At 31.1% G+C, this 15,543-nt stretch overlaps 2 protein-coding genes across 5 annotated transcripts; both read left to right on the forward strand.

Annotated features, from left to right (window-relative positions):
- Positions 1-2,166: 2,166 nt before the first annotated feature.
- On the forward strand, positions 2,167-7,209 carry LOC114287515 (putative protein phosphatase 2C 34). 4 transcript variants are annotated; one of them, XM_028230893.2, is made up of 6 exons: positions 2,167-2,500; positions 3,051-3,307; positions 3,906-4,214; positions 5,493-5,610; positions 5,688-5,911; positions 6,821-7,209. In XM_028230893.2, exons 2-6 carry the CDS (start codon positions 3,065-3,067, stop codon positions 7,034-7,036), a joined length of 1,110 nt encoding a protein of 369 aa, XP_028086694.2. In that variant the 5' UTR covers positions 2,167-2,500; positions 3,051-3,064; the 3' UTR covers positions 7,037-7,209. The 4 variants fall into 4 exon arrangements, with proteins under 4 accessions (XP_028086694.2, XP_028086696.2, XP_082770998.1 ...); XM_028230895.2 differs by having other exon boundaries at positions 2,215-2,785; XM_082914872.1 differs by having other exon boundaries at positions 2,215-2,500; positions 3,034-3,307.
- Positions 7,210-12,047: 4,838 nt separating this feature from the next.
- Positions 12,048-14,550, forward strand: LOC114287526 (F-box protein PP2-B15). The gene is made up of 3 exons (XM_028230906.2): positions 12,048-12,390; positions 13,112-13,236; positions 14,064-14,550. The coding sequence occupies exons 1-3, from the start codon at positions 12,136-12,138 to the stop codon at positions 14,548-14,550; spliced, it is 867 nt and encodes a 288-aa protein (XP_028086707.2). The 5' UTR covers positions 12,048-12,135.
- The last annotated feature ends 993 nt before the right edge of the window (positions 14,551-15,543 follow it).

Consider the following 15,543-nt stretch of genomic DNA (forward strand, 5'->3'; position numbering starts at 1 on the left):
TAAACTAGCTCGAGTACACATATCTTTTATAAATTAATAATGTATATATTTGTCGTTTTGGATGTATGTTTAATAAGGATAGCTCAACGAAATGGGCAATGATTTTTTAACAGATTGGACAGTGTTTTGTTGCTTTATAAAAAAATAATGACCAATTGATAGATATGTGGCCATTTTGTGTGGCTGATATTTGTGGACAAACATTATTATGTTCATATAATTAAACTAATGATGCCAGCATATGTTGTAATCTCTTTGTCAAAAACAAAACAAAATAAAAAAAAAAACAAAAATAGAATAAGCATAGAAAGGTGCGGACTTTCAATTTTTTTTATTAAAATTTAATCTTGTTTGGCCAACCAATGCTATATTTAATCGAATGTTTTTAAAAACACTATATTTAATCGAATCATTTTGCTTAAAGCATGTTTTTTTTCTTCTTCTTCTTATTAATAACCATTAGCATATAATTAAATCAATTTATTCATATAATATTGGGTTCACGAGAGTGACTTGTAACAAGTCCACATATGTTTTGTAGTTTTTAAATCACCATATTAGCTCACATTGATGTACTCTATATTTGATCATTAGCATATAATTAAATCAATTTATTCATTTAATATTGGGTTCACGAGAGTGACTTGTAACAAGTCCACATATGTTTTGTAGTTTTTAAATCACTATTATATTCAAGTCCTTAGCTCACATTGATGTACTCTATAATCCAAATACGCCATAAGAAAGTGCCTATTTAAAAGAAGAAATAGTAAAAAAAATACTTGGGTTTTATGTTTTAAGAAGCCAATAATAACATTCTAATTTAATTTAATTTAATCAATTGAATACTTTTTTCTACAAAAATTAATAACATTCTAAGGGGTTGTTTGGGATGACTTAAATAAGTGTACTTTTTGTCTTTTTACGAAAAGATGTGCAGAAAAGTAGAGAGATAATGTGATAAAAAAAGATAAAAAGATAAATTATTTCTAGCTTTTCAAACTTGGCCTAAATGGAGACCCGATAGTCTTTTCTCATTTCTTATCTTTCATAAATCAAGGTGTTGTTTGATACAATTTATGGTAAATTAAAAGTTAATAATTTAAAAATAGAAGTAAAAAACACCTCATCCTATTCTTAGAAATCAATTTTTTATTTTAAATTTATTTAAATTATTTTTATAAATTGTATCAAATAGTTTGATATATAGGGCCCATTTAGGAACATAGATTAAAAGTCAAAAGCCAGTTTTTAATCTATTTTGGGTCATATCACCTCTCACATAAAACAGCAAAGAAAGCTAAAAATGTTAAAAAACTAATTTTTAACCATTTTTCCAAAACATCACATATTCAGCTCCCAAACTAGACCTAACAGCTCCCATCTGTCAAACTACTTCCATACATGATGAGATGTGGGCGAGTAAAACAGAAAATTCGATATAATATAAATATGGTTGTCAAAACAAAATATATCGAATAATAATAATAATATTTTTTGTGCCCAAAAAGTCAGAAAATAGTTCACAAATAAAAAATTTAGATTGAAAACTCAATCAAAATGACGTTGATGGTAATATTTTCGAAATTACAGTCCATTCATAAAAATGAACATTTTAATTTGAAACGAAAAAAAGAAAAAAATCGAAAGTCACATTATTACAAAAAGTCCATCGGTGGGTCATTAACCTAAAAAATCTTGTTGGATGCACCTGCACGGCTGTGTGGATACTTATAATTATTACAACAACGGATCAGTAATTGTCATAATTAAAAGTTTCAAAAAGTTTAATAATCTCAATTTTTTAATTTCTCAAACAGCAGTGCTGCATACCCCCAGTGGGGGTCGCACCCCCAGTGAGGTGTCGCGCCCCCACTGGTTGAAACTTAAAAAAAAAAAAAAAAAAAAAACAGTTTTTTTTTTGGCCAATAATGGAGTGCCACCTCACTGGGGTCGACCCCCAGTGGGTGTATGAGCCATTTTTCTTTCTCAAAATACCTCAACAATAAGACTTGATTAATATCGTGTTTGAGTTAATAATTTAGAAAATAAAAGAGAAAATATAAAAAAATATGAATTAATTAATATGATTATATTTTATTTATATTTTATATAATTTTTTTTAGTCATAAATTTTTATTTAAATTTATATGAAATTCTAATCCAGGGGTAAAATAATGATTTAACATAAGGTACAGATTAACAGGGGACAGTGACAAAAAGACACCTTTTCGAGTCGAGGACCAGAGAGAAAACGTACACTGTCTTTTTTGTGTATAAAGAGAAGCATACCTTGCTTTGTATCCTTCTCCACGGATCAAAAAAATCTGACCCAAACACCATACAATGGATTGTGGTGGATCTTTAACTTCGATTCCTCGAAATCTCGATTCGTCGGAATTTAGTCATTGTACTGTTCACAGCATCCATTTTCCGGTTATCTTCTTAGTTTCCGCATAGTATTACCTCACTTTTCCGACCAAACTTGCCAAGAAATAAGGTCTCCTCGTTCGTTTCTCTCTAATTCTACGTGGGTTTTGATTATAGAGTCATATGGATTCTTTTCCAGTAAAATTAAACCCTGTTTGGTTGCTGGGAAAATGGAGGAAAAGAAAAGAAAATTTGGGATTGCTGAACTGTCTTCGTTTATTTATTTGTTGTCTGTCGAAAACTGAAAAGTGGGAAGTTTAAGATTCAAAATGTTGATGGATTTTTTATTTGCTGTTCGTACATTTTTTCTGAGCTTCCAAACAAGAGTTACTTACGTGTTCTAATGGAATTCCATGTAAGAATGAATATTCCTCTGCTTTTGGAGAACTCAGAATGGGTTCTTTATCTGTTCATGATTCACGCTTTCTATTCCTATCCATTTTAAAAGTTCCTAGATTCTACCTTTATGACTCATGTAACATCTTTTTCTCAGTTATTTATGACTCGATTCAATTTTATATTTATGTGATTGCCTATATATATATATATATATCCATTTGTTTGTTGAGAATTAATCAATCAGAACTGTGCCTTATTGTAAAGGGAATTGAATTGTGCAGAGAGAGGGCCTAATATGGGACATTTGTCATCCATGTTCAATGGACTTGCAAGGTCGCTGTTGATAAAAAAAGGTCGAAATTCTGGAAATTGTGGCGGAAGAGAGGCCGCTGATGCTATGGCGAGGGCAGCGAAGAAGAATGAATTGATTCTTCGGTCTTCTGGCATTGTTAATGTTGATGGATCGAACAATTTTGCATCAGTTTTCTCCAGAAGAGGCGAGAAAGGAGTGAACCAAGATTGCTCCGTTGTGTGGGAGGTATAACTATGCTTTTGAGAATTTTCCATTTTATGGTCTTACACTCCCTTTGGACATGAAAAGACAATTATGATAGGATTCCTAATTTTCATTTCTTGTCATAGTACTTCTGTTGTTTAAACCAGCAATTATGTTAGGTAGTGTGGAATTGATAACCACTTGACACTAATCACTCAATTGTGGATCCAACTTCTTGGTAAGTTGGCAGGAGGTTGCACGGGACCTTGCCTCCTTGCCTGAAGGTGGGGTGTTTGGGGGCTTGCCTACCCGAATTTTGGAGTAAGGGTACTTTTGGTATATCACATTTTGCCGCATATTGTATTGTAACTCTTTTCATATCAAAATAAAATCACAACCACCGTCGACATAGCCTTATTCTAGGGTGAACTGTGTAAATCTTTATGTTATGTGCACTTGATTTAGATTTTTGTTCGATTTTTGTTTGTGTTTTATGTCTTATCATTCCTGGTTAGCTGTATCAATTCCAAACACAGGTTTATATCATACTGTTTGCTTTCACTTGTGAGAAAAATTGAAAATATGTTTTTCTTTGCGGTTTTATGTTGATAGATGTGGGTTGTGTTTGTTTGGGATGTAGGAATTTGGATGCCAAGAAGACATGATGTTTTGTGGGGTTTTTGACGGGCATGGTCCGTGGGGACATTTCGTGGCAAAGATGGTTAGAGAAACGATGCCCCTGACTTTACTGTGCAATTGGCAAGAGATGCTAGCTGAGGCTTCAGTTGACTGTGAATTTGATTTGGAATCTGATAAAAAACTTCATAGTTTTAATATATGGAAGCATTCCTACTTAAAGACTTGTGCCACAGTTGATCTGGATCTGGGGCAGCACCGCAAAATCGATTCGTTCTATAGTGGAACCACTGCTCTGACAATTGTTAGGCAGGTATGGGAAGGTCCTCTAATATTTTAGAAGCTTTGCAAAATATACTTGACTTTGCAATGTGTGTTTTGTTTTATACATGTTTAGTTGATTAATGTATTATTTCTCCATAATGTGTTATTTCACATTTAACTTTTAAGAACACAGATATTTTATAAACATTTTTGTCTATTTTAATGTTGTTGAGTTAGCTGACTATTTACAGGTTCAGATCAATATGGAAAACACTTAGGATTTAACTCATGAATCTTGTACTGCAATCGTTTATTTGTTTTTTATTATAATATATTTAAGATTAAATTTGAAGCATCATTTGAAAACAGCCCAGACAAACAGGCATAATTTGATATAGCTTTTCAATATGAGCTTCAAGATTTCATCAGGCTAATGGATTTTTTTCCCTTTACTGTTCAATATATATAGTAGTGCTATAGCTTTGAGTAATTTGAAGAGATTCCTTGCCTTCGAGTTATTTGAAAAGACTTTCTCAGTGATCTGTGTTTTGTATGTGGCTATAACAGCCCAACTAGTAAATGTGCTGTTTATGTAAACCGTCCTTTCACCATCAATTTATGGTATTTGGCTATAATGACCCAACTAGTAAATGTGCTGCTTTTGTAAACTTTCTTTTCGCCATCAATTTATGACTTTTAAATGTCATGTTCATTGTGTATTCTGAGTGTTTTAGGAATTGTCCAACCAAGCTTCTGGACGTAGCTCGTGGAAGTGGTCCCAAGTCCACTGTGCAATTGGGAATAAATTTCTTTTGCAGTGGGGGCTAATTTCACATTGGTGCCTTTTTTGGGGGATAGGACCACATTGAAAGAAAGTGTACCCCTTACCTTTGAATGGAGGGGTTCTGTGCTTAGAAATTTTGATTCTATGGTTGTAATATTAGTTCTTAAGTTAGCTTAGATCATTACCTGGTTTTTAATATTTCTAGGCATAAGCATCGTGGTGTTGTTCAATCTCAACTAATCATGTCAAGTTTGTTTCAATTTGGCTGCTTGATCGATAGGCAATGGTTCCAGTCCTCGCTAGTGCAAACTTGGCCATAAAACCAAGATAATTCACAAAACCTTATGTGCACACTCTAGTTAGTTGCCTAAAATAATTCAGCATAATTTATGTTGCTCTTGTTATCCTTTTTAGTTTCCAGTTTCTTTGTTGGAATTTGTGCAAAAGTTTTCAGTTTTTTTTTGTTCGAGAATGAAATTTGTTTTCATTTATTAAGGATGTTTGCAAACGATGTCTTATTCTCCCATTATTGTGTTTCGCTAGGGTGATCTTTTAGTTGTGGCAAATGTCGGCGATTCCCGTGCTGTATTGGCTACCACTTCAGACGATGGCAGCTTGGTACCAATTCAGCTTACTGTCGATTTCAAGCCCAATCTACCCCGTTAGTCTCTCTCTCTCTCTCTCTCTTGTTGCCCCATCTTTTCATCAATCATTTTAATCTGGTTAATGATAATGCAGAGGAAGCTGAGCGGATAATTCAGTGCAATGGTCGAGTATTCTCTTTAGATGATGAGCCAGGGGTGCACAGGGTGTGGCTGCCAGATGGGGAGTCACCTGGATTGGCAATGTCTAGAGCCTTCGGAGATTACTGTGTCAAGGATTTTGGACTTGTTTCTGTGCCTGAAGTGACACAGAGACAAATAACTGGCAAAGACCAATTCGTTGTGCTGGCAACAGATGGGGTATGTGTATGACATTACTTTCATATAGCAACTGCGGAAGTAAAAACTATATGATTACTCTTTTTAATTAAATTCCAGAAATTAGAAATGTTCAAAAGATTACTAACATCTAAACATAAGGATCATAGTTCACCCCAAAAAAAATAAACAAAAAAAACTTGAAGGTCATAATTGGGCTAGCATATAATATTATATCAATGTGCGTCATTGAAGACTGTCTCTCTCTCTATCTCTCTCTCTCTCTATATATATATACACATAAGCACATCAATAAAATTTAAGAATAGCTGAACATTTATTGGCATTTCTCTATTTTATGGTAGTTTTTATTCCAGTTAAATTTTATGCCGTCTTTTTTCTGTTTTCTGTCAGATTTCGTGCATTATAGAAAGTATAGGCTTTCATATTATAGATTTTTTTTAAAAATATTTTTTTTGTGGCTCAACTGATACAAAGAGAAAAGGAGGGACACAGAACAAACAAAGTGAACAAGAAAGAAACAAGTAACAAACCAGCTTTTTTTTTTTCCTTTTTTTTTATTGTTACCGGGGTGTTCGGATCAAAGCTCGACTAATCCCCAGGAGTGCATAGGCTCTCGGCAAAGAATTTCTTAGAAGTGTACCACGGTTAATTTAAGAGTTTTCCTCCAGTCTGATGGCTCCAAAGAATTATTAACACCTGAGAGATTTCGATTTCTGAACCGTGGGGAGTGAGCACACTCCCAAAACCCAAGGCCTTGCCATTAGGTCAACCCCTTGGGGTTAACTAACAACCAACTTCAACCATAACAAAAGCTAAACAAAGAACAGAGTTAAAACTAATCCACATGATCCAACTTTGCCACCACAGCCGCAACAGATTCTCTTATTTCTGCAACCTACTGACTTTTATTACTTTTCTGGTTTTTAGGTGTGGGATGTTGTCTCCAATCAAGAAGCAGTGCAAATTGTATCTTCAACGCCAGACCGAGCAAAATCAGCTAAACGTCTGGTTGAGCATGCTGTCCATGCATGGAAACGCAAGAGACGAGGAATTGCAACTGATGATATTTCAGCTATTTGTCTCTTTTTTCACTCTCCTCCTTTATCTTCTCAGCAAACTCATCTTGTTACTAAGCCAATATAGTAATGCAAGAAGAGAAGGCAATCACTTATCTGTTACTCAAAACGGATCCTAGAAATCATGAGACTGCACAGAGGATGTTTATTTTGTAAATCAAGAAGGTGCAAACTCTACGAGAGATCTCTAGAAACAAATCCATTTGTTTTTGAAATAGTATAATCTTCTTTTGATAGCCATTGACATTCTTTATGAGCTTAAATGTGCGTGTTTTTGTCTTTTGTTTTTAGTTTATCTATTCCAACGCCATCTCTGTTTGATCTCATTAAGTTTTGGCTGGATTTCATGGAGCATGGTATGAATTTAGTTAGGCTGTTTTTGGCTTCGAAGGGTTTGGAGTTGGGCTCCCAAGCTTTTCAATTCAGTTTCTTTCTGAAAAGGGGTGGTTGTGAAGGCTTTTTATTGGATCTGAACAGGCAATTTGGCTCTTGTTCAGTCATTTTGTTTTCATTGGATTAACTGCAACACCTTGCTCACTGGAGGGTGCAATTTTTGTATTTCTGGGCCCAATTCCGGCCTGTTTCGGTAATACGAATTGTTCAATTTATAAAACTGGTTGGGTAAATTATCTATGTAAAAAATCAAATTAATTGAACTAATTGAAAAGTTCAGCCCGAATTTCTCCTTAAAACCCAGGTATTAAGGAGAGGGAATTTGAAGCTTTATAACTAGCACAGATGGAATAATTCTAAGCGATGTGTGACACATTCCAACACACCCTCCTAGATCAATCACAGGCTCAACTAGGCTCTGATACCAAATTGAAAAGCTCAGCCCACACTTTTCCTTAAAACCCAGGTATTAAGGAGAGATAATTAGAAGCCTTATAGCCAGCATAGAGGGAGGTAACTCCAAGCGATGTGTGACACATTTCAACAGAACTTTCATAGCTATGTGATTGATTTATGTTTGAATGGAAAAAAGTGAATGGAATATTTTTGAAAGCATAATTTAGTCATCCATTTTATTACACAGAAATGTGATCCAATGAGATAGTTGTTGATATTCGATCGATTTGACTTTTTGCATCAATGGCAGATCTTATAATTTGAATGGTTCAAGTCACAAAAATAGACCTCAAATGATCCCACAAGTTCAAAAAATGCACTACCCGATCGAAAAATGGGACTAGAGGTAAGTTGGTTTCTATTAAAAGTTAGGGTAAATTACACTTACATCCTATGAGGTTTGGTTTTAATACATATCACCCTTTAACGTCTGGGCAATTACACTGACCTCCCTGTCATTGTAATTATTTAGACGAAATTAATGTTGGTATCAAAAAGATATTGAATTCATATATTCTCTCTTTTCTTGCTTTGCTTTACTTCTTCTATTTTTTTTTCTTCTTTCCTTTGCTTTATTTTTTTTCTTCAATGTAATTTCTTCTATTTTTTTATTAGGAGTTGTTGCTTTTTATATAAGGAGTGGAGTTTGTGAAATGAGATTATTAATCATAGGAGTAAGAATACAATTTTTATAACATCAGGAGATGTGATGTAATCGAACCAAACCTCATGGGGTGTTAGTGCAATTTACCCTAAAAATTAAGGATGAACATAGTTCGATTTGGTTCGTTTTTAAAATAGACCACAACTAAACCACTACTTTATGAAAAAAACTTGAATAAGACGGTGGTACATGCCATTGGCATTACCATCCACTCATTTCTTGTCTTTTATCTTCAATGTATATGTGTCACCTGAAAATTAGAGTCTCTTTCACATCATGTGGTTTAATTGTGTGTTGGTGATCCCACATCAGCGGTATCACCATTACACTATATTTTTACTTTTACTTTATAAATTAAACAAGTGCCTACAACAAATATAACACACAAATATATTTATATTTAAATGGCTGGGTTCAATTTTAAATAAAAAGCATAATTCTAAAATTACAAATTGAATCGTAGAATATGTTTTGCTTATTATAAGAAACAGAATCAAATTGTAAATCGATCGGACCAGATCAAAGACCGGAGGGGATGCCCCTCCTAAAAATAACACTGTATTTGATTGGGAGATTTTGAGAGGGATTTGAAAAGAGAAAGGAAAAAGGTATGTGAAACTAGGTGAAATATAGACATATTTTATTCACATTTCGCTTATTTTTTTTATTTTTCTTTTCAAATTTCTCCTCAAATCCTCCAATCAAATACAGCATAAGTAGGGGACGAATGTTCCTGTCAAAAATGGACAACAACGGTGAAGCTGCTTGCACGGTCAACTGATGATAAATATTCAATCAACTTACTCGTTGGTCTACGTTCCCACCCATCTACTATCGTATGATGTTGGCAGGTGAATAGCCCAATGTCTCTATCACAATTGCAAATTTATTCACACAGTAATACATAATATATATAATATTTAATTAGTTGATTTTTAATTTTTAATAGAATCACTCGATTCAAAAAAATTATGTATTATTTACATTTGTATGAACAAGTTCACACTTCTTATTATGTGGAATGTATGCATATATTTTCATAACTAGGATTGTAAGATAAATAGAATTAATTGTTTAAAATGAAAAATTTTGGTGACGGAACGGAACCAGCCAAAATTTCATATTTTAATAATTTATTTATTTATTTTATATATTGTAGTAGAAGATAAATCACCAATATTATACATTTTACAATAATAATTAGGAGGTGAGATATTTATAGAGTATTTTCATCATTCTCTCTTTATTTATTTCCAAGAATTCTTTATATTCTTATAAAATCTTTGAGACTCTTACGAATCATCATTTAGTTTAAAACAAAAAAAAAAAAATTGAACAGTGATATCGGTCGGTTTTAATTTCTCAATTAATAAAATTTAAAAGTACAATCTAATGCTAATTTTTTCCTAACCCGACTAAATCAAATTACTTATAATGATAGAACAAATTGTGCTCATGGTCTTGTGTCTTACTTCCGTGTTTGTGAAGGAGAGGTGGAGAGTTCAACTTTTTTAGTACATTAATTTAATAATTATCAATTATTTTTGAGTTAGATTATTTAAATTTTTTATTTATAAATGTTATGGTAGTTCAGGTCTTATTTAATTTTTTTTGAGCAAATAAGTCCTATTTATTAAAACTGAGAATATTATCAGTTTTTTTTTTCAATTTTTAAAATTAAGAATATTATCAATTTTGCAAGTAATGTTCTAAATAATTATTTCACTAATTGATGAAACAAAAACAGAGCATGAGATTAAACGTTTTTGCTTTTCTACTTATTAGTTTGATTTAACTATTCAATAAAATCGAAAACATTGCTTGGTTTCCAGTTTTTCAAAACACTTTTCAGAAAATTCTACTTTCTTATTTTTCGTGTTTTTTTGTTTTTACTGATTTTTTTTAATATTTTCAGCAATTTTTTTACTTTTTAGACACACCTAACATAAATATACCTAAAAAGTAAAAAAATTGTAAAAAAAATCTTTTAAAAATTCACTAAATACCAAAAATATAAAAAAAAAACAAGAATTCAGTACATTTTTTTATATTTTTATGTATTTATTAATTTTTTAAAATATTTTTTCACAAATTTTTTACTTTTTAGATACATCTAAGTAAGGTGCATCTAAAAAAGTAAAAAAAATGTTTAAAATTTAAAAAATATTCACTAAAAATAAAAAAACACAAAAACCAAAAAAGTCAATTTTCAAAATGCTTAATCCAGAAAACTCAAACCAAACACAATGAACAGTTTTTTCCAGTTTTAAAACTGAGAACATTACCAGTTTTTTCATTTGTAAAGTTTTATTTTTTTATTTTTTTTTTCAGTTTTGCGCATCAATATTCCATCATCATGCTCCTTTATAGACATAAAATTTTTAGTTTTGTACAAAAACATAATTAGTTTTTTCAATTTTTTTTTTTGCAAATAATTTTTTTTTTAGTTTTTTTTTTAAAATTTGAAAGTCGATATTTTAAAGTTTTGAAAATTAAAATAAATGTCAAATCATCATCTTCTTTTATAGATAATCATAAATGATGAACAATTATTGTTTGAAGGGCAATTCTAAGTATTAAAAATTTAATAGGACTTGAAAGTCTAAAATATCTTAATTAAGACTTAACATAATATAAGTTCATAAAGTAAGAGTCATCTATAAATGCCTCATTTTTTTTTTTAAATAATAAAAATAGAACAAATTGGATTATAGAAGACTGCATATGCGAAGGTTGCAATAAGCTTTTACGTTCCACCACTGAAAAATCCCAAAAAGTTGAATAAGAGTATGAACTTGTAAAGTGGTTTAAGATGGGTTCTTTTTCACGAGCTAGCATCTTCCAATCTTTTTGAAGAGCTATTTCTCCATAATAAAGATTATTTGACAATCCATTTTGAGTGATATAAAACCTAAAAAAGTCTTGTATTTGGTCTATACATTTTTAATTTTGTTGTAATATGGTTATTTTGTCATATGCCTTAAATGGAAAAAAAAAAATGCAAAATTAGAAGGACCAAACAATAGAGATCATCGGTGTAATGAATATATTATTTGTTTTGAATTTCACTCTGGTTTCTCTAATTTTACACATGATTTTTTTTTGGGTTCCAAATTCTAACAATAAATGACGTAAGGACATATCGTAACAAAATTAAAAATGTAAGGATCAAATTGTTCAAATTAAAATTATGGAGATTAAAGTGACACTTTATTTAAATTACGTGAACTAGTAATATAATTTACTCTGCTCGTTATGATTCACACTACACTAAATTTAAATCTATATTACATAAATTAAAATTATAAACATTTATTTATTTGTTTCTAGATGCATAAAATTCCATATCGATAAAATTAAGAAAATTCCACCAACTTTATTCAATTCATCAAAGTTGTCTATGAACTTGGGTATATACATCTAATATTCCTTATCTACCCCATGGGCATGGCCCCATGTTACTATAATCACCAGGAAGTTTCACTCTCCACATTACAATTACAGTTGACCTCTAATATGTTTAACATCTATTTATAGAGATTGAGCTATTGACACATCTATAAAATCATAGCAAAAACTCCAAACAAGCATTATCAACAGAAAAGGTGTTTGGGGTGACAAAGATAATACAGCTTTATTGGCTTTGGCTAGCAATGAACTTCACTATGTTGCCTCATGACTGTGTTTCTACAATTCTTTCTTTCACCTCCCCTCTTGATGCATGTGGGTTGTCACCGGTTTCGACTTCCTTTCAATCAGCGGCAGACTCTGATGATGTCTGGGAGAGATTCTTGCCGTCTGATTATCGGGACATTGTGTCGAGATCGGTCACTCCTTTGAAGTTTTCTTCGAAGAAAGACTTGTATTTTCTTCTCTGCAATCGCATTCTCATTGATGGTGGTAACAAGGTTGGTTCATCGATTTAATAAGTTTAAGTGCACATATTCCATCAATACACACGTCATGTGAGACAAAGAGTGAGTCCTACATAATGTGAGGTTGGCACTTTATCGCATATTTATATCTCATGAATTTCATGTATTGATGATTTTTAAAACAACCCATTTTGTTTCTGTTCATGAATGATTTACACACATTGAGATAAAGTATGAATGATTGTGATCATCTTAATGAGCCATGTTGTTGGTCCAAAATATTGGAGAATTGTATACTAACAAAAAAAAAAAGGAAAAATACAAATACACACCATATGATTTGTTTAAAATACGGATTGTCATCCGTAGTTTAAAAATTTACAAATATCTCTTTGTCAGAATTTTTTATTTAACAGAATTAACTGAAAAAATGAAATTCCTAACTGCTATCCTATATAATAACAAAATTATATGAATTATTAATTGAAATATATTTTTGACATCATTAAAAATTGTTAATTGACTTGGTGATTTATTAATAAAAAGGGTTATTAGTTATGAAATTAAAAATTTCAAGGGATGAGATGTAATTTTCATAATCAAAAGGAATAATTTGTATTTTAAGCAAATCATAGAGAGTTTATTTTTGTGAAACTTTTTTTTATTTTTTTATTTTTTTATAAAGCATTTCTTTATAAAAATGATGAATGGTTGTGTACTTATTTTTAATTTTTTTTCCGCCTATGTAATCCAGAGCTTTACATTAGAGAAATTATCAGGCAAGAAATCTTACATGCTGTCTGCAAGAGAGCTTTCCATTACATGGAGTAATGAACCAATACCAATGTATTGGATCTGGGAATCCATACCTGATTCAAGGTACTCTCTCTCTCTCTCTCTAGTTGCACAAAATAAAAATACACCAGCGATCCTCATATTTTTTTTCTTATGTCATTTTAGTTCCTATACTTTTAATTTGCTTAATTTTGACCCTTAATATTAGATATTGTGTCAATTTAGTCCAATTGATAATGCCGTTAATATTTTTGATAGAAAATAATTATTGAATTGGTTGAGATTAACTTATTAAGTTTAGTAAATTTATAATTTTAATCTTAAAAATATATATGCCACTTATATACAAATTTTTAATTAAAAAATGTTAAGAGTTGTAATTAATTTGATCAAATTAAAACAAAGTTATAAATTCAAGGTTAAAATTGAACCAATTGAAATTATAAAGACTAAAATGATACAGGGACCAAAGTACATGAGCTATTATCTTAATTTGTCCAAAAAATTAATACATGATTGAGATCTATTTTATGTGTTATGTAGGCATGCTTGAAATAAATCTTAATACTACAATAAATTAAAATTTTAGAAACAAAAATTAAGGGACAAAATTATTTCTTAGAGACAATATCTTAGTTACCAAAAGTGTTATTATTGTATTTTTAGCAATGAAATTGGGCATTTAGTGATTATTTACTATTCTTTTTGGACCGAAATTTGTGTCTAGACAAAAAACTATTTTGGAATCAAATTATTTTGTCTGCATTTATTAACGACATTTTCAAAATTTTGTCAATAAAAATCATTTTTTAAAAACTTCTTTGAACGAATTTAGTCATTTCATCGTAATTTTCTTGACAAATTTTCGTCATAAATAGAGTTTTCCATGATAATATTACCTTCTATTTTAGGTTTTCTGAGGTGGCTGTTCTGAGAACAGTTTGGTGGTTAGAAATTCATGGCAGGATCGAAACTCAAATGCTATCACCAAACGCAGCATACGGAGCATATCTAATCGTGAAAATCTCAGAAAATGCTCATGGTCTTGATTCCATACCCTCAGAGATCTCAGTTAAGGTGGGGAGCAATGTAGTATCTTCTAACACAACTTATCTACGGTGTCCTAAAGATGACAAGAAAAAACGGCAGATGCAGAGCCTGTTTTACGCGAATCGAACACAGATGTTGAGGTCAAGGTTAGTGAACAATGGGGAGGACACACGAGTCCTCCCCAGTGAAAGAGAAGATGGGTGGATGGAGATTGAGCTTGGAGAGTTCTTCATCAATGGTGGTGATGATGCCAATGAGGAGGTGGAAATGAGTTTGATGGAGGTGAACGGGTACCAGCTTAAAGGTGGTCTTATTATTCAAGGCATTGAAGTGAGGCCTAAACACTAATCAGCCCAATTTGTTTTTAATTAGTAGTTCAACAATGTTACAAATTTAGGAGAAAAAAATTATTCAAAATTTAACCTTGATGATCAATATTTACTCAAAGTGTGACTCTACAATAAGAAATTTAAATCTATACCATAAATTTAAAATTCTTAATAAATTTCTGGGCCCTTATGTGGTTTAATAGACATGGTTATGATAGTTAGGATATCTCCACATGGGAATTGGCAGTGTAGGTCCTCCTTTTTTATTATTCTCTTCACGTAATGGGAGCAATTATTGGTTACTGATCGGATATTTGTTAGATGGTGTCCTACTCGAACATGATCAATATTAGTATTTGATAACCTAGGGATGTTTTGAAAAGTTGGTAAAAAGTTGACTTTTGACTTTTTATTAAGTTTTTTGACTTTTTTAAAAGTGATTTAGAAGGTTGGTAAAAAGCTGACTTTTTTGATTTGTGATTTAATATTTTTTAAAAGTTTCACATTATTCCAAAATGACCAAAATATCCTTACTTTTTGAATTTTGAATTAATTAATTAAAATGTTTCAGAGGGTAATTTGGTAAATTTGGGTGCTGCGTTCTTGGGTCTTCCTAAATGGGATTTTCTGCGTTTTGTGTGTATTTGGCGTTTTGGGAAAGCTCTCAAAAAGCTGCATTTTGGGAAGGTTGCCAAAACGGCACTTAATTTGGTATTTCAAAAATACATATATTATTTAAAAATTATTAATTAAAATTTTTTAATAATCACAATTTGTATTATTTAAAAATTTAAATGATTATTGAAACGTAAATTAAAAATTATTATTTTTTAAGTATACAATTATTACTCAGTATTAATAGATTTATAACCGTTTATTCATAAGCAACGAGTTATAAAATTTTAAGAAGTAAAATTATTATTACTTAATATTAAGTTTTTTTTGTTATTTATTTTTTTTATTTTTTTTAAGGTTCCTAATATTACAATTTTAAGAGATAAAAGACACCCCA

The sequence above is a fragment of the Camellia sinensis genome, chromosome 2 (genome assembly GCF_055761805.1).
Source record: "Camellia sinensis isolate YWXY chromosome 2, ASM5576180v1, whole genome shotgun sequence".
Classification (NCBI taxonomy): domain Eukaryota; kingdom Viridiplantae; phylum Streptophyta; class Magnoliopsida; order Ericales; family Theaceae; genus Camellia; species Camellia sinensis.